This window comes from Cyprinodon variegatus, unplaced genomic scaffold (genome assembly GCF_000732505.1).
Source record: "Cyprinodon variegatus isolate N-32 unplaced genomic scaffold, C_variegatus-1.0 Scaffold143, whole genome shotgun sequence".
Taxonomy (NCBI): domain Eukaryota; kingdom Metazoa; phylum Chordata; class Actinopteri; order Cyprinodontiformes; family Cyprinodontidae; genus Cyprinodon; species Cyprinodon variegatus.
In genome coordinates this window covers 44,728-67,175 of record NW_015150596.1, presented here as the reverse complement: position 1 = coordinate 67,175, position 22,448 = coordinate 44,728, and the positions used below count along the sequence as shown (strand labels likewise).

General features: G+C 39.8%; 1 protein-coding gene across 1 annotated transcript; it reads left to right on the top strand.

Moving 5' to 3' along the window:
- The first annotated feature begins 2,803 nt into the window (after positions 1 to 2,803).
- fcgbp (Fc fragment of IgG binding protein) lies at positions 2,804 to 21,212 on the top strand. Its single transcript, XM_015376885.1, has 23 exons — positions 2,804 to 2,822; positions 2,928 to 2,975; positions 3,623 to 4,876; positions 4,957 to 5,309; positions 5,418 to 5,994; positions 6,099 to 6,697; positions 6,788 to 7,355; positions 7,475 to 7,740; positions 9,246 to 9,587; positions 9,669 to 10,239; positions 10,336 to 10,535; positions 10,717 to 10,858; positions 11,309 to 11,637; positions 11,720 to 12,299; positions 12,395 to 12,993; positions 13,367 to 13,934; positions 15,405 to 16,003; positions 17,412 to 17,979; positions 18,064 to 18,263; positions 18,397 to 18,777; positions 18,885 to 19,171; positions 20,822 to 20,873; positions 20,966 to 21,212. Exons 2-22 carry the CDS (start codon positions 2,930 to 2,932, stop codon positions 20,829 to 20,831), a joined length of 9,039 nt encoding a protein of 3,012 aa, XP_015232371.1. The 5' UTR covers positions 2,804 to 2,822; positions 2,928 to 2,929; the 3' UTR covers positions 20,832 to 20,873; positions 20,966 to 21,212.
- Positions 21,213 to 22,448: the final 1,236 nt, after the last annotated feature.

Below are 22,448 nucleotides of genomic sequence, written 5' to 3'. Positions count from 1 at the left end.
CGGTCGGTCGGTCGGTCGGTCGGTCGGTCGGTCGGTCTGAAGTCTACCAGGAAGCAAAGACGCTGAGCTCACAAGTTGAGAACTCTAAGGGATTAGAAACATCTGTATGAAACTTTGCATTCAGGTACAAAATGTATTGTGATCACTTTTTCATGAGCCTCCCAGCTGTGGATCAAATACCGAAGAACGGGTGTATCTAACTGGCAGTGATGAAGAACTGTGTTTTGTTAGCAATGAAAAAGCTGCCAAGTGAAACGTTATGGAAGAGGTGCTTCATAAACAGTTACAAGGACAGACAGTGAGCTCTGTGTTGTCAAGTGGTATGACAATAAGCCAATTGTCATGCTATCTGCTGCTCATGCAGAATAACCTAAACATACCTGCCAGCAACTGTCAAAGAAGGACAAAAAATATGTGATTGTTACACGACTAAGAATTGTACGGGAGGACAATGTCCACACCAAGAAGTGGATAATTTGCGTGATGATGCACTTCACTGATCTTGCTCTTCTTAACAGCTAAGTTTAACACCAAGCTACGTGGGTAAATGGCCCTCCAAGAAAGGCTATCATGATGCTTCTCGAGTTTCACATGGTGATAGGTAATCCTCAACAAGCATGATGCACTAAACTAAGAGTCATTTTTCTGGTGAAGAGGGAGAGAATCCACAGTCAAGGAAAGAGTCTCAGGTCACCCCAATCCCACATGCCTCTGTTTGCACATTTTTCTGCTGCACATCTTCCAGAGATGACTGACCTAAGAAATCCAATGTGTTGCAGGGTGTAAGGCTGCCCAGGGAAGTCCTGTGTCCAATCCAATCAATGCAATGTGTTCCTTTGCTTGCAGAGAGATCAGAACGGTCTGCAGCATTTCACAAAGGTTAGTAGGCCTGTTCAGGAAGGACAGACTGCCTGGTGCAGAGTTTTTGCAGGTTTCTTTTCAACAATTATGTCTAGGGGCTGAAATACACATCTGTTTGCACTTGTTGAAGTTTCCTAAAGGCCATTAGGTACACTTCATTAACCAGGGTTTTGTTTACTTTACTTTACTTTGTTTACTTTTTAAATAGCCATGTTCAGAGCCAGAGGAACACACTTGTTTGCATTGTTGAAACCTTCCCCAAAGAAGCCCCAAAGTTGGGCTTTTCTGTATGCAACCTGAATTTTACAGATGTTTCTATAGCTTTAAAAATGACTTCTATCATAACAGGGTCTAGTTATTAAAAATAGTAGATCCAAAAAATCCCATCTAACTTAAATAATAAAGAACAAATAAATTCCAAACAAAAGCTTGGGTCAAAGAAGGTTATTGGGACAAAGTCAAAAACATGTCATATTGACATCTTTTCAATTTTTCTTAAGTCTTGAGAAAGTCATTTGTCTAAATTTTTGAACAGATACAGTAAAGGCTCTCCTGAATCTTTTTTAACTCTAAATTCTCTGATGAAAGCCATACAGAAAAACATATGTTCCACTCCACAGCAGAGTATGTATGTGAACAATTAGTTTTCCCGATAGGATCCTACATTAAACTTTAGGTGATCTGGTAAATCTTACAAATGATGAACTGAAATTAATTTAAATTCATATTAGTTCAGGTTATTATAATATCCCAGGGGGGAACTGGTTTCCAACATGCATTATAAAACAAACAACATAATCACACAACGATAAGCATCAGCAACCACTAACTTATTACAATTTACAACTTAGAAAAAAGTCTGAAAATAACGTAGTTTTTGCTGTATTACACATAATGCGTTGAACGTGCATAATCCTCTCAGACTAATGGGAACATAGTAACATCTGTTTTACGGTTACCCTTATAGTAACTGTTTTCAGCTCCTTTAGGGTAATTGTATTTTTCCACTGATATTTTAGACCTATCATATTTTAATTCAAGATTGTTAGACATTCCAAATTTTACTTTCAGTCAGAAAAAAACATGTTGACCAAACTAAAAGCTTACTTTTAATTTAACTCTGCTTAGGGTTTCAATGTATTAATCTTGTTCTGAAATCATTCGGTATTTCCAATAAAAACTTAAAAATCAGCTGTTGAAACACATGAGCATTTCTCCTAAATAAGAGGGCCCTGGCAATCCAAGAATGGCATTAGTAATAGGTCAGGGAAGGATATTTCGTCATTCTCCGACCTATTACTAATGCCATTAGTAATAGGTCAGAGAAGGATATTTGGTCATTTCTTCCTTATCTTTTTCTGGTTGTTTAGTTATGTTATGCTCAATTAACTTTAGAGAAAAGTTGTAATCTTGTTTAATCACTTTCTTTCATCACTGCATTTGTCTTTTAATTAATATTTGCCCACATCAGAACAAATAATTTTAATCTGCATGTTTTTTTTTTAGGCCAGCCCATTTCTGAACGTGGTAAAGTATTATGTAGCAGAATAATTTTGATAAAAGCAAAGTGGAATGCAAAAAAACTAACAAAACAAAAAAATTTTTTTTTTGAAAATATCCTTTTTTGTGAGCTGTCCATGTTTAGTTTTGTGGGTTGTGTGAAGGAAGCAACTGAAATATTAATAGGACCAACTCCCAAATAACCTGTCACAAGTTGTGTCACACCTCAAACAGAATTGATTTATCCCATGACATGTAGTTTGTAATAATGCTCACACCTATACCAACATACAACAGGACCTAAAAGTCATCTCAAAGTTTTGCTTGTTTATTTTAAAGGAGTGGTACTGTTGGAGTGAAAGATTATTTTTTTTACATTGGCTTTTTTTTTTTTTTTTTTTGAGCTATCAGTATATAACAGTGTGGAACAGTGAAAAGAAAAACACATTATCACTGAGCAGGTAAGCTCTTTCCACGTCAAGACTGTTTCTAGGTCTGTTTGAACTATAACTGAATGCAAATTTTATTTTATTGTTTTAAACTAAAACCAGATTCATTTTTTTCAGCCATGGGGACTACTTTGCTGTTTTGTGTTGTGGGGGCTTTTTTGAGTTGTAAGTACAACAGCTATTATATATATATATATATATATATATATATATATATATATATATATATATATATTTTTTTTTTTTTTTTTTTTTTTTTCTTTTAACTGTGAGATTTACTTAAGTGTGGTATTTAATTTCTGTAGCTGAAAAAATTTTGCTCACATATAATCATATAAGCGTATAGCAATTTTTTTATAATAACTTTTATTGTTAACCTACAGTATAGTAGCCACATTTTGTGAAGTCTGCTTATTGTGTTCTGTTTATAAGCAGTCAAGTTACTTTCTCTATTTTCAACCCACTTTTCAATCTCCATAATTAAAAGCTACTGTTCTTTATTCTTAGGGGAAGAAATAGAAATATTTTCACCAGCAGTCTTGTTGATTTTGGTTTGGTTTTTGTGCTATTAGGGAAAGCTTTCATAATTCTTATTTATCTATATAATTTCCAGCAATCCAGTCATCCATTTCTGTAAATACTTGGATCACTGTGGCATCAATAGACTCTATAGTTTCCATATTCTTTTATCACATCAGTCCAGCAAAAAAGATCTGTAAAACGCAGTACATTTAGCTTTTGCCTGAAGCAACCTAAATTACACCTAATCTTAAGGTGTTTCTCTATTTTTTTCAATAATTTTCACCACTTAGGTCCATCGCATGCTGGCTGGACAGGAAGGGAGTTTGCCCTCTCATTTTTGCAGAATTATTTACCAAACTACAGCAATCCTCGTTATCAGCTGTACATCACAGCTGTTCAAGCCAACACCAAAGTTACTGTGCAAGTGCCTCCCCTGAAGTTCAAAGAAGAAAGAACCCTTGAAGCTGGGGAAAGGGTCACCATCAGTATTCCAACTGGCATTGAGATGTACAGCAGTGAAAAGTCCTGCAAAACTGTTCAGGTTGAAGCCTCAGCAGATGTGTCTGTGACCTCTTTTAACTTCAAGCTGTACACAGCTGACACCTCAGTTATATATCCAACCAGTGAATGGGGGACAGAATACTTCATCTTCACTCCAACCAACGGCTACTATGGCTCCAAAAAAGAGTTTGCTGTGACAAACGGAAAAGAAAAAAACCAGGTGGAGATATACCCTGAAGCATCAATTATCTTTCAAAACCGTGTCTTTAGAAGAGGTGACAAAATAACAATAGACCTTGACCCATACGAGAGCGTTCAGCTTCAGAGCAATGGAGACTTGTCTGGTAGCAGGGTTTCCTCCAATCATCCAATTGCTGTCTTTTCGGGACACACTTGCACCTTACGTTTTTCTAAATGTAATCATGTTTATGAGCAGCTTTTACCAGTGAGCAGTTGGGGAACCACCTTCATCTTGTCGGCTCTAAGCTTCCAGAGTAAATATGACTCTGTTTATCTCCTGGCCTCCCAAACAAGCCATGTCACCATTAACGATGGTAAAAGTAACAAGGACTTTACTATCTCCAGAGGCCAGACTAAGGAAATAAAATTAAGCAGCTCTGAAACACTTTTTATTAAGTCTGATCATGGCATCCAGGTCCTGCTGCTTTTTAATGGTGTTTACCATAGCTGGTGGCAACAATACGATCCATTTTTGATGACAGTTATGTCTGTGGACCGCTTTTGCTCGTCCTACTCACTGGAAGCTCTTGAAAACTTTGATAACAAGGCCCTGATTGTAGCCAAAACCAGTGCAACAGCTAGACTTCTTTGGGACAATGGAAAATTACCAGAAGACATACAATGGAAGAAGGTTACCGGGACAGATTTCTCTTCAGTAGAGATCTCCTACAAAGAAATTTCAGGCAACAGAATCCATACAGTTTCCAGCTCTGGTTCTAGCTTTGGGCTCTACAGCATTGGTGTCAGTCACATGAATGGTTATGGTTCTGCAGGACACTGTACAAAGGATGGGCAAAATTCAGGTAATATATACAATATAAAGCAGATCTAAATCTCTTCTTCAAACCTTTTCAGATAAATCTGTCCAATTCATTTCTTTTAGACAAGGCCCCCTTGTCCTGCAGTAGCATCACTTGCAGTGCGAATCAAGTCTGCAAAATGAGTGATGGGCTTCCCTCCTGTGTGGCCGAACAAGTGAAACCACATCTTGGTACCTGCTGGGCAATGGGAGATCCTCACTATCGTACTTTTGATGGACGGCACTTTGATTTTATGGGTACTTGCACGTATGTCATTGCTAAAAACTGTGAAAAGGACAGCAACCTCCCAGAATTCGAAGTCCTTGCCCAGAATGAGAACAGAGGAAGTCGCAGAGTCTCGTATGTTGGCCTGGTGATAGTTAAGGTCTATGATATCACTATTATGGTAGCTCGGTCTGAAAGAGGTCGTGTGAGGGTAAGAGTTTCTTAAAACTTTTAATCCACATTAGCTACAGTGCATTGTCAGATTTTTTTTTGTTTGTTATTTTTAAGTTATTTGTGCATTTTCTTTTTTTTATTGCAGATTGACAACAACCTTTGGTCCTTGCCCATAACCTTAAATGACGGCAAACTGAAGGTGTTTCAGTGTGGCCGCTCTGCAGTTATAGAGTCTGATTTTGGCCTTACAGTGCGTTATAACTGGGATCACAATCTTGTGGTCACTCTATCAGACAGTTTTGCTGGTAAAACCTGTGGACTCTGTGGTAATTTTAATAGCAGCCCAGCGGATGATTTTACCACACCTTCAGGCACCCAGGCAAGTGGGATTGTGGACTTTGGACGCAGCTGGAAGGTGCCTGGGTTAGGGACTGATCCCAAATGCAGAGACGACTGTGTGGGTGGGTGTGACAGCTGTAACAGCCATTTGATGAAGAAGTATGGGTTTGACTCATTTTGTGGGATAATTACCAAAAAGTCCGGTCCATTTAGTAAGTGTCATCCAGTCATTGACCCACAGGCTTACATGGACAATTGTATATATGATCTATGTATGGGAGGTGGTCTTCGGCAGTTCCTTTGCAAAGCTCTTGAGTCGTATACTGAAGCCTGTCAGGATGTTGGAATCCAGATTCAAAATTGGAGGAAGATGGCAAAATGCTGTAAGTATCTCAAGGTAAAGTAATACACTAAATTAAATTTGAATATAACTAATCTGTTGTTTGAATTCATCTATGGCACTTTGTCCAACTGTTTCTCCATACAGATGACAAATGTCCAGCCAACAGTCACTATGAGTTCTGTGGTAACGCCTGTCCAGCTACTTGTTCTGACCCTACCGCCCCATCTAAATGCAAACGTCCCTGTGTTGAGACCTGTACCTGCGATAATGGCTTTGTTTTAAGTGGAGACAAGTGTGTGCCTACTGCTAACTGTGGTTGCACCTATGAGGGTCGCTATGTTCCTGCTGGGGAAACATTCTGGGCTGACCAGCACTGCAAGCGAAGTTGTAAATGTGTTCCTGGGAGCAGACAAATAGAGTGTCATGATACAGGCTGTGGGGCAGGGCAACAATGCAAAGTGGTGAATGGCATAAGAAAATGCCAATCAGTGTCCTACAGTACCTGCCATGCCACTGGTGATCCACATTATGTAACCTTTGATAAGATGAGGTTTGACTTTCAGGGCACATGTGTGTACCAACTTGCTGCATTGTGCTCCAAGAATCCAGAGTTGGTTCCCTTTGAAGTACTGGTGCAAAATGAGCATCGGGGCAGCAAAGTGGTTTCTTTTACTAAGTTAGTACAGATTAATGTGTACTCTACCAGAATCATCATCACAAAGACACAAAAAGGCTTGATTATGGTAAGATACCCATACAGTTTAAGTATATTTATGATTTCTCTTTGTTCCTTTTCATTGCACAAGATTATAATTAATCTACCTCCATTTTAGATAAATGATGAGCTAGTCAACCTCCCTGTTGACATCAATGACGGGCAGATATCTGTGCATAAAAGTGGCTGGTATGCCGTTCTCACCACAGATTTTGGCCTAAAAGTCACTTTTAACTGGGGAAGTGCTGTATTTGTTACATTGCCAAGCAACTACATGGGAGCTGTGTGTGGTCTATGTGGCAACTATAATGGCAAACTCCAGGATGATCTGACACCAAAGGATGGGAACAAACCAGTCAAGCCAGAAGACTTTGGTTCAAGCTGGCGAGTGGCTGAGATTCCAGGCTGTGTTGAAGGCTGCAAAGGGGTCTGTCCAAACTGTGATATTACCCAGAAGGCAAAATATGAGAAGAAAGAATTTTGTGGGATAATTGGAGACCCTGAAGGGCCATTCCGTGAGTGTCATGCCAAGGTAGATCCAGGTGACTACTTGAAGGACTGTGTCTATGATGTATGCCTGTATAAAGGCAGGAAGGATGTACTGTGTCAGGCTATTACATCATACACATCTGCATGCCAAGGAGCTGGGGCTAAGGTGTACAGCTGGAGGACCAGTCAGTTCTGTGGTAAGAAATACATCAATATTATTAAAAGGGAAGAAACAATCATATAATATGTATGTATTGTTTTAAAATTAATATAATCCAGTGACAAACAACTATTACTATTTGTTCTTTGCTAACAGAGGTGCAATGTCCCAAAAACAGCCACTTTGAAATCTGTGCAACTGCGTGTCCTGCAACCTGCAGCAGTCTAGCTCCTCCTCAAGGCTGTGAGGATTTTTGTGGGGAGGGTTGTGAATGTGATGAAGGTTATATCCTCAGTGGAAATCGCTGTGTTCCCTTCTCGCAATGTGGCTGCATTCACAACAACCGCTACTACAGAATAGGTGAAGTGTTTTACCCTAATGGTCACTGTCAGGAGGAGTGCAAGTGTGCACAGGATGGAGAGGTAAAGTATGACATAAATTTTCTGAAAGATTTTAAACTATTTTGCCCCTGCAACCATAAATCTCTTTGTATGTCATTGAGATTTTATGTGATACACAAATGGAAATAAGTGCTTATTATGAGTCGTTATGAAATTTGTTTTAGACTTTTAAAGTTGAAATATATCACTATTAAACGATTTACATGACCCCTTTTACAGCAATTTTGTCTGCAAGTCTTTTGGGGTTTGTATTTATCATATTTAATCATCTAGTATGGTGCCAGGAGAACTCAAACATTCTTACATTTTTCTTTGCATAAGAGCAGAATATTGCTAAGATCTAAGGTTTAAAGCTAATTAGAAAAGTGGTCTTTCTGCATGGAGTTTGCATGTTCTCCCCGTGCATGTGTGGGTTCTCTCTGGGTACTCCGGCTTCCTCAGTATATTCTCTACAGTTTATGTTAACCAGGCACACTCATTGCTGCTCGATACCTATTCACAAAGTTTACTCATATTCCCTTTTTCTGTTTCTCAATATGTAATAGAAAAAATATCTTTACTGCTTACTGCTTTCTTGTTTGTACACCTTTGAACCCAACAATACAAAACCGTTTTGGAACAGAGCTGCAATTGAAACAAATACCCAGAATCGCTTTGAGGCCAACCAATAGTTTTTCTCCAGTCTCTACAAACTACTCCAAGTTTTTTCCTCTGCAACCACCTGAGCAGCAGCCTAACTGGCCACACAATACCTGCTTGCTGCCTCAGGAGTCCCACAGGCTAATCAGAGGTGATAGTTCTCATTCTACAATTTGACAGCATTCCTTACTGTCGGCGTTCACCACCAGGCTCAGGTGCGGCCACTACAACAGAAATTATGCTCACAGCTTTAAGTGTAAGCATCAACAACAGAGGCAGAGAACATCAGCCTCCCCTAGAATCTAAGAGAAACTCTATATGAAGTGGGAGTGGAATACGCTCGTGACCAAGTGCCCCACCAGATGTTCCCCAGCCGACCCTCACAATGCCTTTGGGCCTGCTTCCCCCTCCTTCAGCCTATCCATCTCACCATTGGGTATTGATCATTGGACAGAGCTTCCCTTCTCTGTCCAAAACATGCAGCTGAAGGTCAGAAGATAGAACTACAAAGCCGATCATCGAGCTTTGGCCAAAGATGTTGTTATGCCAAATGCATTGATGGACATCCTTATGCTTGAACATGGGGTTCATTATAGAGAATTCCTGACATGCACTCCAGTCTAGTAAGGAAACCCGACTCAATTTCAAAGTTGGGGGCCAGTCCCTTTCAATCTAACCGCTCGAGGAGTCAATGTAGTTTCCCACATGGGTGTTCAAGTCCCCAAGCAGAATGAAGGAATACATGAGGGGGCACTGTCCAGCACTCCTATCATGGATGCTAAGAAAGTATTGCCTCATAATATTTAAATAAAAGGCTTTGTGTTCTTACTAAAGGAAATATCCTTGCTAGATTGACAAATTATGTTTCTTATCTCTCTTTCTCTTAGGTTGAGTGTGAAAAGTTCAAATGTGGTCCTAATGAGCAGTGCAAGCTTGAGAATGGCGTACAAAAATGTCATCCAGTTGGTAAAGGTTTTTGCCGAGCTTCTGGTGATCCCCACTACCTCTCTTTTGATGGTCAGAAATTTGACTTCCAAGGAACCTGCACATATATTCTCTCTAAGAGCTGTGGTGTGGAGGGAACACATCTAGAGGCCTTTTCAGTCCAGGTGGAGAATGTGCAGTGGGACCGAATGAGAGGAAAGAAAAAGGTTTCTGTCACCAGACTGGTTTCATTGGAGGCCTATGGCTTCACTCTCATCATGAGAAACAAAATATTTGGAGTGATGGTGAGCAATGAATTTCTCATTTGAACGCTATCTACATCTGATTTTAAATTATAACCTTTGACCTAATTGTTTTCATTTTAGATAAATGGGGAGTTTAACAACCTGCCTGTTAATCTAAAAGAAGGAGCACTTAAGGTTTATCAAGAGGGTAGAAATTATGTCATTTCAACAAATTTTGGACTGGTGGTCACATACGACCTAGTCTACCATGTGACAGTCACGGTACCCGGTAATTATCGTGGCAAAGTCTGTGGGCTGTGCGGCAACTTCAATGGAGATAAACAAGATGACTTCCAGATGTCCAACCATCAAGTTACCAATAATGTCAACATGTTTGGAAAATCATGGCAGATCAACATTCCCAATGTGGTGTGTGAAAATGGCTGTGAGGGGAATAACTGTCCAAACTGTGATACAGCTCACAAAGCTGTCTTTTCGAAGCCCACATATTGTGGTATCATTGCAGCATCCAAAGGACCATTTGCAGCCTGTCACAGTAAAATTGACCCACAGCTCTACTTTGATGACTGTGTGTTTGATTTGTGTGCCTCTAACGGAGAAGAGAATGTGCTTTGTGACAGCATAGCAGCCTATGCCTATAACTGTCACTTGGCAGGAGTAGATGTCGACTGGAGGACTCCATCCTTTTGTCGTAAGTTTTGTTATTTTCCCATATCATTTCTTTCTATTTTAAATTACTTTTTCTTTTTCTAAAATGATTTTTATGTTTTGTTGTTTTCTTTCTTAGCCATGAAATGCCCGTCCAATAGCCACTATCGGGTGTGTGCTGAAACCTGCTCTGATTCCTGTACCGGCCTTACGGATATTGTTGAGTGCCCCACTGGCTGTACTGAAGGTTGTGAATGTGACACTGGTTTCCTGTTCAATGGACAGACATGTGTCAATGAAACTGAATGTGGTTGCTATGACAATGGAAAAACATATAAGGTACACATTACCATTTGTTAAGTAAACATGCAAAAGTGCATAGTGATGAGAATTAGCCCATAAATGAGATCAATGTGTTTCATACTCAGTGGTGCATTTGATATTCATTTCATTGAGATTTATTCTAAATGATAAATTTTTACCCTCGTCCAGTATAACCCATTGCTTTTTCATTCACCAGCCTGGTGAAATGTTCTATGAAGAGGATTGTAACACAAAGTGCACCTGTAATCGGGCAACAGGCCTTGTCTGCGAGAAATATTCATGTCCTAAAGACACCAAATGCATGGTCAGGAAAGGAATCAGGGGATGCTACAACACAGGCAAGATTCACACACTATATACAGTTACTGATATTAACTGATATGATGAAGTGCGACTATTTTTAAAATGATGTTTGTAATTACAGTGCAACACATTGTTATATTAATAACTCTGGAATATTTCATATTCGGTCATATTAAAAAATACAATTTTCAATGTATGTAATTGATAGTCAAAGAGATAGACCTAAATGCTAAATAAATGTACTATGAGGGTTTTAAAAAATCTCAATAAATCTACTGGCAAGAGTGGCAAGAGACAAAGAAAAAAAATTTGCAGCCCAGTGTCCCTCTTGTCACAGGCCATGAAGAGAAGAAAGCAATCATATGAAAGAAGGTGCATTTATAAGGGAATAAAAGCCAAACTTTCTGTTGTTCATTTAATTCATTTTTTTAAAGGGGTGTCACTATTTTTGAAAGCTGAAACTTACTCTTGACTGTCTCTTTCAGATCCCTGTAAAGATGCAAACTGTCGTGTCCAAGAAGCATGTCGTGTTGAAAAGGGTGAGGCTGTGTGCATCCCCAAGTTCACTGGCACCTGCTGGGCCTGGGGTGACCCCCACTACCACACTTTTGATGGGTACAACTTTGACTTCCAGGGAACTTGCAAGTACGTTATCTCTAAGACCTGTGGTAACCTAGACGGTCTTACTCCCTTCTCTATAACTGAGAGGAATGACAACCGAGGCAATACTGCAGTTTCGTATGTCAGGGAGGTTGATGTGTTTGTGTATGGGCACAACATTACAATTCGAAAGAACCAAGTTGGTAAAATCACGGTGAGAATTTAGCCTCTGAATATTTCATCTGCCATATTTTCCTGATGGCTGTTTGAATATTGTTCTTATGTTTCAATTCTAGGTAGATGGTGAGCTGGTAAATCTTCCTGTTCAGCTGGGTGATGGTGAAGTCTCTGTATTTCAAAGAGGGTGTAATGCTGAGCTCCAGACAGATTTTGGCCTGGTTGTCACCTATGACTGGAACTGGCATCTCATCATTAAGCTTCCAAGCAGCTACTATGGCAGTGTCTGCGGCTTGTGTGGCAACTTTAATGGCAACAAAGGGGATGAACTTCGGGATCCTACTGGCCAAGCTATCTCCTCAGTGATCGAATGGGGAAAGAGTTGGCAAACACCTGACCAGGACAAGAATTATCCTTGCTGGAATACATGTGAAGAAAACTGTCCTACCTGTGGTGATAATGACAAAAAAATCTACCAGACTCAAGCTTTTTGTGGGGCCCTCACAGCAGAGACAAATAATGTTTTCAAGAATTGTAATCAGAAATTAGACCCTGAGGCATTCATGAATAGCTGTGTGTATGACATGTGTTTAAATAAAGGAGACAGAAAGATGCTGTGCCAGGCACTGGACTCCTACAATCAACAGTGTCGAGAGGATGGAATAATAATCAAGAACTGGAGAGAGAAGTTCGGCTGTCGTAAGTTTATAAAGTTATTCTGCTGATGACTGCAGTTAAATATTTACATTCTTTTCATTCTTATCCTGTCTTTGGTTCATTTTATTTACATCCAGCCATGAATTGTCAACGCCACAGCCACTATGAAGAGTGCGCCAGCCCATGTCAGCCATCCTGCCCATTCCCTGAGGAAAAGCAGATTTGTAGCAAAGTGTGCGTGGAGGCCTGTGTGTGTGACGTGGGTTACGTCCTCAGCGCTGGTGCTTGTGTGCCTGCTAAAACATGCGGCTGCTCATATCAGGGCCGTTACTACAAGCCAGGACAGGAGTTCTGGGCCGATGAGACTTGCGGTCGCCTGTGTGTGTGTGACACAACCCTTGGTATGGTGACGTGCCGGGAAGCCTCGTGTTCTGCTAATGAGAAATGCACAGTATTTGAGGGACAGCGTGCCTGCAGGCCTATCAGCTACGCCACATGCAGAGCGTCGGGTGACCCGCACTATCGTACCTTCGATGGCTACAAGTATGATTTCATGGGGACATGCGAGTATCAGCTGGCTGGAGTGTGCTCTCAGCAGGCTGGGATGGTGCCCTTCAATGTGACTGTGCAGAATGAAAACAGGGGAAGCAAGGCTGTGTCCTACACAAAGACTGTTAAGATTTCCATTTATGGGGTTACTCTCACCATAAGCAAAGAGTACCCCTACAAGGTCTTGGTGAGTATTGATGTAGAGGTATAAATAATGATGCATGTGGAAGTTGTATTAATAGCATTAGAAGTAATCTGCTTTTCTGCACATTTGTGGAAAGATGAGAATTAGGACACAGCTTGCAGTCACATCAATGAAAATAAAAGCCCATCTGATTTAAATGAGTGGATGATAATTTCCTTTGTATCTGTGCTAATTTCCTCATCCCTCATGCTCCACTGTATATATATTTAATCACATATTAAAAATTAAATCCAGACAGTCTTAATTAAACTAAGATTTAACTGCACATTAGAATGGATCAGTGAGGTGTGCAGAATTATTAAATTCATAATCCCTAAAAATCCCTCCACCCCCTCCCCTTTTCTCTGCTCTTCAGTTGAATGGGCAGCTTGCTTCACTGCCTCTGGATTACAATGATGAGCTGGCTGTGTTTCAAAGTGGTCGTTCAGCTGTAGTGGAGACAGTGGCCGGAATCACTGTGAGCTTTGACTGGAGGAGCAAAGTGACCATCACTCTGCCCAGCACCTACCAGGGCGTGGTTTGTGGTCTGTGTGGAAACTATAATGGCACAGCTAAGGATGACCTGGCCATGCCTAATGGACAGACTGCCCCTGATGGTACCAGGCTAGGGGAGAGCTGGCAGGTGGGACTCGCACCCCATTGCTCATCTGTCTGCCAAGGGCCATGGTGCCAGGTTTGTTCAGACTCACAGAGGAAAGTTTATGAAGCTAACAAGTACTGTGGCATAATTGCTGACAAAGCAGGGCCTTTCAGAGAGTGTCACGGACACGTGGACCCCTCCTCCTACATGGAGGACTGTGTTTATGATGTGTGTCAGTACCATGGGCATCAAAGCTCAGTTTGTGATGCTGTGGAAGTGTACGCATCGGAATGTCAGAGCAGAGGAATCACAATCCACTCCTGGAGAACGAATGAGTTTTGCCGTGAGTTTCACATTGTACTTTTCTTTCGTTTTTGCTTTAACTAAAGGATATATTAAGCAATCTTTAACAATGCTTCCCCTATACTTGTGTCCAGGTTTAAAATTCACCATAATTAGGCCTATATAATTTCTTATAACAATATAAAAGAAAAAATGCCTGAAGGGCTGGTTATACTCCCCGCAGCAGTGTGTTGCAGTGAGCTTGACGCAGACATTTTTGATTTATGCTCAATTTTGAAGCTTGGCCTGCGCTATGTGATATTCCATGCCACAAAGCAAGAGGGACAATCACAAACTAGATGTGGGTCTAGATACAGTCGAGGCGGTGAGGAAGTGACGGCAAGTCTGTCTAACAACAGAGGAACATGAGGGTGAAAAAGAGCAGAGATCCAGGTGGAAAAAGGGTCCCAGCGTTCTCACACACCATGCTCTTCTACCTGGTCCAAATTCAGGAGTTGTTTTCTGCAATTGCGGTCATACAAACAAAACATTTGGGAGAGGTGCAGCAGAGTGTCTGCGGAGGGGACAGGGATGTCTTTGCATTCACTGCGACACCTACGCAGATGACCTAGTTTCGAAGTATAAATAAGCCTTTAGACAAAAGCTAGAGGAGGCAGCTAAGATTGCAGCAGAAAATTACATGAAACTACAGCAAACTTATCTAACAACACAACATCCACCTGATACAAAATCAGTGATTGCAGCATCTCCAGCTTGAATTTAAGTTAATTAAATAAGAATTTCTATGGCAATCTATTCAGCAGGGAGGAGGAGGTCATGAGACATATTTACTGAGGGGAGTATGCTTGTGACCAAACAAATCAGTATAGAGGGGATTAAAGGGACATTTCTTTTACTAATAAATATATGATGATTAATGAATGAATTATTCAAACAGGAGCTGCAGCCAATACCTTTTTCTCATTTTGTTCAGAACCTACAAAAGAGTTGCAACTGTCATTTGGAGAGAACAATTAATTTATTATGATATGCAGAGATCAGAAGACATGAACAAAGCAGTGCCTTCCGGTATTGAGGCTTTAACTTATAGCAATTGTTTTATTTTAAAGTTATCTTCCGGGATTTTGGTCGACTACAGTGCAGCAGAACCGAGCTGTGAGCTCCGGGGCTGGTCAGGGAACACCAGCAGAGGGTCAGGTTCAGGTGCTCCGTCCCCGAGCTGATGGCTCTGTTCGAACGCCCTGTCCGGTACAGTCAGCGGCCCAGCAGCCCCCCACACAAAAAAGTGTCCTCCATTTCAGAAATCCAAATCTGGTCATCCTAAGTAATCATCTGCACCTAAAAACAATTAAAAAGCCAGTTGTACTGTATTGTGTTTATTTATGTTTATTTCTCGCCAGTCATTTCAATTATCTAGCTTTAAAATATTATAAATGCACCTAAAGGATTGTTTTGGGCATACATGTCATCTCCAGTGTGCTTTTTTGTTTTCTTTTTTTCTGTTCTGCAGCAATGAAGTGCCCTGCTAACAGCCATTACAACCTGTGTGCCACGGGTTGCCCAGCCACCTGTGCTAGCTTAACCTCTTTCGCCACCTGCCACAGGCACTGTGCAGAAGCCTGCGAGTGTGACCAAGGCTTTCTGCTAAGTGGGGAAGCCTGCGTGCCTGTGAGAGAGTGTGGCTGCTCCTATGATGGTCAGTACTACAAGAAAGGGGAGGTGTTCTATCCTGAGGACAAGTGCATGGAGAAATGCACCTGTGGAGAGAATGGGGCTGTTACTTGCCAAAAAGAAAAATGCAGTCAAGGAGAAGTCTGTAAGCTCCAAAATGGAGTGAAAGGATGCCATCCTGAGGGAGAAGCAAAATGTGTGGCTTCTGGGGACCCTCATTACACATCCTTTGATGGTCAAAGGTTTGATTTCCAGGGTACCTGCGTCTATGTGCTGGCCAAAGTTTGCGATGATGACAAAGGTCGACTGATACCATTTGCTGTTACTCAGGGCAACGAGAAGTTTGGCAATGGAAAGGTGGCTGTAACCAAGTCAGTTGCAGTGACAGTTTATGATTATGTGATATACATCCAGCAGCGTCTGCCATGGAAAGTCATTGTAAGTTTGACAGTTTTATCAAGCACACATATAAGGCCCCACCAACACAGCTATAGAAATATGTTATTTTCTGTTCTTCAAACTAAAATTAACTAAACTCTCTCTGAGATTCAATAGTCAGTTTCTTTCATACCTTCTTTGTTGTAATGACATTTAACATTAATGATACCAAAACTCAGAGGGAAAGTTTTATTTTGTATGGCTCAGGGGCATTGCTTGATAAAAAGATACACTTAGGCACAGGATCCAATTTCAAAATAGTCCAGAATAAAATGTCCAATTCTAATTCAGATGCAAACACTTACCCTAGATGTGTGAGATTATTTTTATCAGTACTCAAAACACATAAGAAAGCTAAGAAGCATATGACAATAGGAGGAAATGCCATTCACAATATGTGAATAAAAGCTTCATTTTACTTCAATTCAATTTTAATTAATTTTCTAAACCAATAGAAAACTGGTTTTCAGAGTTGTAATACACATCTGTGGACATGTGCTACATATATTTTGTATATGCATCCATGTTACATTTTCAGTACCTTTTTTATATCACCAGTAGCATAAGAAAGTCTAAAAGGTGTTAGCCATACTATTTTTATTTTTATTTGTAAGCAGTTTTACTTTCTTGTAGTCATTCAAAGCCAACACTTAAATGCTTTAAATGTCACAATATTTTGTTGATATTGGATTGTAAATTTACAGGATAATCTTTCCAGGTATTGTGGACATTGCAGGCTGAAGTCATGCTAGGCTAAAGATTCAAACATGTCATTCAAAAAGCTGGCAGGTTTTTGATCATGCTGACCTTGTAATTAAATCTTGAACACAGTTAAGACAAAAAAAAATATGGGTAGACAAATGGCCATTATTGAGGTTATTGGCATAAAAAATGATAACAGGCATGCACTAAGTGAGATTTTACACTGTTGTTTTAAACAATCTGAGATTTTAGAATTTTAACATTGAAAAATATTTTTTACATTTTTTTATGTTGTCACTAAAAATCCCCAATTTTTGGAAAAATATGTATCACTTTATGTTCAAGCTATGCAACTTCTAGTTTAAAAAAGTTTTTTTTTTTTTTTTTGTTATTCAATAAAATATGCATCTACTCTGTCTGTGGGATTCTAATCAAATTGCTGCAATAGCTAAAGTATTCATTGACCTCATTTAAAAAAGAACATTCTGAGAACAGCTAGATCAGTGCTCCCCTAAAATGGTAGTTCATTGTTTTTTTTTTTGGTTTTTTTTTCAGTTTCAATGAAAGAAACAATTAACTACTTTCAATTTCACAAGGAGTAAAAGATCTCTTAAAAAGGGTTATATTTGTGCGAAAAGGGATTTAATCTTTCTAACAATGATTTCTTAACACTGATTACAATGATTTCACTAAATCTCTTACACAGGTGAATGGTGAATTGCTCAACCTTCCTCTCTCATTAAATGACGGCCATCTGACTGTGACCCAAGAGGGTCGCAACATAGTGCTCCAGACAGCATTTGGGCTGAAAGTTCTCTATGACACCATATACTATGTGGAGGTGGTTGTTCCCTCTACATACCAAGATAGGATGTGCGGTCTCTGCGGCAACTATAACACCAATGGTAGAGACGACTTTAGACTTCCTGGTGGGAAACAAACAAATGACATTGATGACTTTGGAAGGGCTTGGGCCGTGGACCTTCCTGGATATGTGTGTGGTGGCTGTGGAGGTCAGTGTCCAGCATGCGAACCAGCCAAGGAAGCTCTGTATAGAAAACCGGATTCCTGTGGCATCATCAGTGCCGCTGACGGCCCTTTTAAAGCCTGCCACAGTAAAATCGATCCAGCTGTATATGTGTCAAATTGTGTGTTTGATGTGTGTGCAACTGATGGAAACAAGGACACTCTGTGCGACAGCATACAGGCCTACGCACTAGCCTGCCACAGTGAAGGAATTCAAATCCAGCCATGGAGAAGCAAGTCCTTCTGCCGTAGGTCACACACAGCAGCAGTTCCCTCGCCTGTCCTTGCTATCTGTTCTTTGTTATTTATTAGCACATTTTGTTTTATTGCAGCTGCTTCCTGCCCTCCTCACAGTCACTATGAGGTGTGCGCTGATACTTGCGAGAGGACATGTGCTAGCTTCCTTCAACAAGTTAAGTGCTCTGAGAGATGTTTTGAAGGATGCCAGTGTGACGAAGGCTTTGTTTCTGATGGCATTCAATGTGTTCCACTTGACAAGTGTGGGTGTGTGCACAATGGCAGATACCTGACGGTGAGCTTTAAGAGAGGTTTCATTTTAATTATTATATGTAAAATTTTGTGACCAAAATATTACTGATATATTTCACTGGTGTGCCAAGTGTCAAGAAGGAATAGAGATTCAACTAACCAAAGCTGTATTTCAGGTGGGTCAAGTTGTGGTGGATAAAGATTGCAGCTCCAACTGTGAGTGCCAGGCCTCTGGGCTGGTTACATGCGAAAAGCTGTCCTGTACCAGCGGGGAGGTCTGTGATGTCAGAGATGGGGTCAGAGGTTGTCATATCATACAGGGCCACTGCAATGTCAGTCCAGTGGGCGAGCTGAGCTCCTTTGATGGCATGTCTGGAACAATAGGAACACAAGGGGCTTTTGAGTTGGCCTCTAATTGCGACGAGTCAAGCAAGCAGTGGTTCCGTGTGGTTGTGGACATGAGAATATGCAGGGAACGGGGGCCTCTCGCTGTTGCCACTTTGTATGTGTTCTTTCAAGACACCACTGTGGCAGTAAACGATCAGCATGAAACCTGGGTGCGGATTTTTAAAAATAAAGCAAAAAGCACTTTCGTATTTTTGTGTTTTTCCCAAAATATATTTGACTTCTTCCCTTATTTTCCCCTCTGTATCATATTTTACAGGTAAATGGAAAGAAAGTGTCCCTGCCCAGCAACGTGACAAATGAGCTATCAGTCCAGATCTCAGACAGGAGTGTTGTCATTGAGAGGACCTCAGCTGTGCAGGTCACCTTTTCTATTTCACAGAAGGTCACTATCACTGTCGATGGTAACCTTTCTGGTAAGATTTGTGGTGCCTGTGGCGACTACAACAATAACTCCAAGGATGACATGAAGACAGCAGATGGGAAATTTACAAGTGATTTCTCAGTGTTTGTTAGCTCATGGAGTGCTGGAGACTTCTCTAGATGGTGAGTACTTTATACATATTCTGGAAAAACTGCAGTCCTTTGAGATAGGGACTTTAAAAATACAAAAAATACAAATTTTGATTGATTTTATAAGACAAACTGCATAAATATTAATGCATGTTTTTTAAACTTAAAAAATATAAGATCAGTGGTGATCAAATTTTAACTTTCTTAGCTATATGTTTACCAGTAAGTGCAATGAAAAACTAATAATGCGCATCACCAAATAAATTTTAGGGTAATCCTGAAAGATAAGCTGTTAGAAGCAGCTAAAGCCTTAAAACTTTACTTCATACCAAAATGGTCATTTTAAACATACAACTGGATCTACAATGTAATGTTGATTAGAAGGTTAGAGTGGCTCGGTCAGAGACCCAAACTAAATCTGACTAAATTAGATTGAGTCATATTCGAAATACAAACGTCCAAATGTCGTAGATGTAAATGAGCAAAGCTGGTACATTCTCCCAAACACTTAAAATAGAGAGTTTTTTTTTTTTTTTTTAAGAGTTAACTAGGGGCTTAAATCACATCTAATCATACTTTTAAGATTTTTTTTTTAATGTATTTTGACATCATAATTATGTTCAATCCTGTGCTTGCCTATCGCTAAAAAAAAACAAATAACACATTATATTTTGTGGTTGTTCTCTGATAAAAATGTTTAACTAGAAAAAGCATTTGGAGAGCGCATACCTCCGCCAAGTAGCTCATTTTCCCCTAACATATCCACCTTTAATACCTGTTTAAGCAAAATCTTTGAAAAGAAATTCCTGGATCCAGATGGTGACCTGGATTGTCACCTAAATGTAATGGATTGTTCCATAGACTGAGGTGAACATTTGGTTACAAAATGTCATTAAAATCCATTGATATATTTTCAAGTTATCCTGTACACAGACAGACAAACTCTCCTAAAAACATTACCTCCTTGGGGAGGTAAAAACCAATTAATGGAGGTAATTCTCCACATGTGTTTTTACATACCACTAAAACTAACACTGGCTCTCTTGTTTTGAACAAAATAACAAATGCACCTTCTAGTTTATTGTCTTTAACCTTTTCAGTTAGGTCGTAAGATGCAATCTTTTCACTCTATTATCCAAAGTTTCAACTTGATTTGATCAGCTCTGTGAGAGATGGGTTGGTGCTACAGCCATTCAACCGCTTACTCTATAACAGCATGAACTAAACAAGGACTCCACAGAGCCCCATTTAAAGGAATGAGAGTGTGGTTTTTAATTGCATTTGGTTCAATTTAATTAAGAAATGCAAGAGAATCCCCTATGGTAATTACTGATTAAAAAGCAGGTGAGTCTGACAGGCATGGCCATCAAAAGCTACCAAGCTTACAATCCAATCTCTGCTTGTCATCCAAGGACACTTAAGACTCATCTGGGGGCGATATTAATTTGAGAACTTTTCTTTAGTTTGGTATCCTAGCCTCAAGTCAGACCTTTGAAGTGCCTCCCTACCTCTTTTTTATCACCTTGGGAAAGAAGAAAATAACCCTAAGGAGTGCTATTTGCTCTTACGTGTGTTTTGGAAAATACAACTCTCAGAAATGCCTGAAGTCTCTGTTCAGTTTTGCTTGAGTGGAAATAAATTTCCTTTGCCACTTTGACTGCAATTGTTTTCTTTTTACTGCAGTGGCCTGTAAAGAAGCTGCTTCCTGGCTTATAGAGAGGCCACTGGTACACAGGTAAATTATGAACCTATTCTCTGTGGAAAAATGTGAATGAATGAAATAGTTGTAAAGTGTGACGTATTTCTTTTTTCCTCTCTGTTATGCAGGAAGAAGATAGCTTCCTTTGTTTGCAGCTCTGATTGCCATACTTCACCACTTCCTCTTGATTGCCATTGTAGTTTTTGTTCTTTCCTCCACTTGCTCTTTCCTGTTATTGAACTAAGCGGTTTATGCTTGTCTAACATCTCCATCTAGTGGAACACAAAATCACAGCATCACTATAACTGATTTGGTATACCTTCTAATCTCTATCCTGTGTCCTCCTATCTGATCACTGAATAAATGTACAATTGATGACAAGCTGTGTTCAAGTTATTTATCATTTATAAGTATCCCTTAATTAATTTCAAACATTAAAATCAAAAAATTATTTCAAAAATTACATTAGAATTAATGCATGACATTCTCAACCAAAAAAGGCTATGTATTTTGTCTGACAACACATAGGTGAACAGATGTGAAATGGAAAAATTATGCAAAATGTTCCTTTTTTTCTATATCTGAAAAGCATGGCCTATATTTGTATCCAGCTCATTTCACTGTATTTTTAATGACAGAAAAAGTGCAACTATTTGCCTTTAGAAATCATCAATTTAAATCCTGTTGTTTCAGGTTTTTTATGACATCATAAGGAGCAAGGAACATAACTGAGATAAAGCAGCTGATAAATTCAAATTAAACATCCATAGATTGAGGTACTCCACAATCCCATATGTGAAAATTTATAGTGCAATTGTAAAGCTGCCAACCCTTTGTCTTCCTCAATTTCTACCCACTATCTAAACTTACAGGCCACACAAGTGACGTGTTGATCACTGCTGGATGGAATACTGGACAAAAAAAACAATTTTAAAACAGTTGTATGGTGCAAAAGACTGTGGTGGCGGTTTATGATCCTCAAGGACAAAAACCTTTAGAAATATAGCCAGATGTAAAATTGAAAAGAAGAATCTCTTGTCAAATTCGTATGTTTATGTTCACAGGTGCTCTACCAACAGATAGTTGCAGCTGTAATTGCAGCATAAAACGTTTTTTGCAAAGTCTTGAGCAGAACAGAAATACATAATACACTTATTTTACATTTTTTAAGGTAACAGATGTACTTTTATCAATTTAAATGTATGCATAACTCTGTTAGTCTGTCATGTTAAATTCCATTAGCGAACCTGGAGGTTTTGCAAAGGGTTGTGTTGTGTTTTCGGGCTTTCTTGCAGCTGACATACCAGGAAAGAGAAACACATGATGGTAAAATACAAGGTCCTTGTTGTGGGTGGGAATCTGGGAACAGAAAGAAAACTCAAGAATGTTCTGTTGACCAACCATAATGAGGCAGGGGCCAACCTACAGACAGGTCCAGTTTGTTTCTGCTCACTTAGAAAGGAATCTGATTATGTTTTTGCACCATGTAGGCAGAAGGAGCAACCTTAAGAGGACTGTTTTAATACTGCCTCTATACCAGACTGCTATGGTGCTATGGCCCTGAAAGCACTTCACTGTTTATGCCTCTAGTTCACAACACCCGCCCTCCAC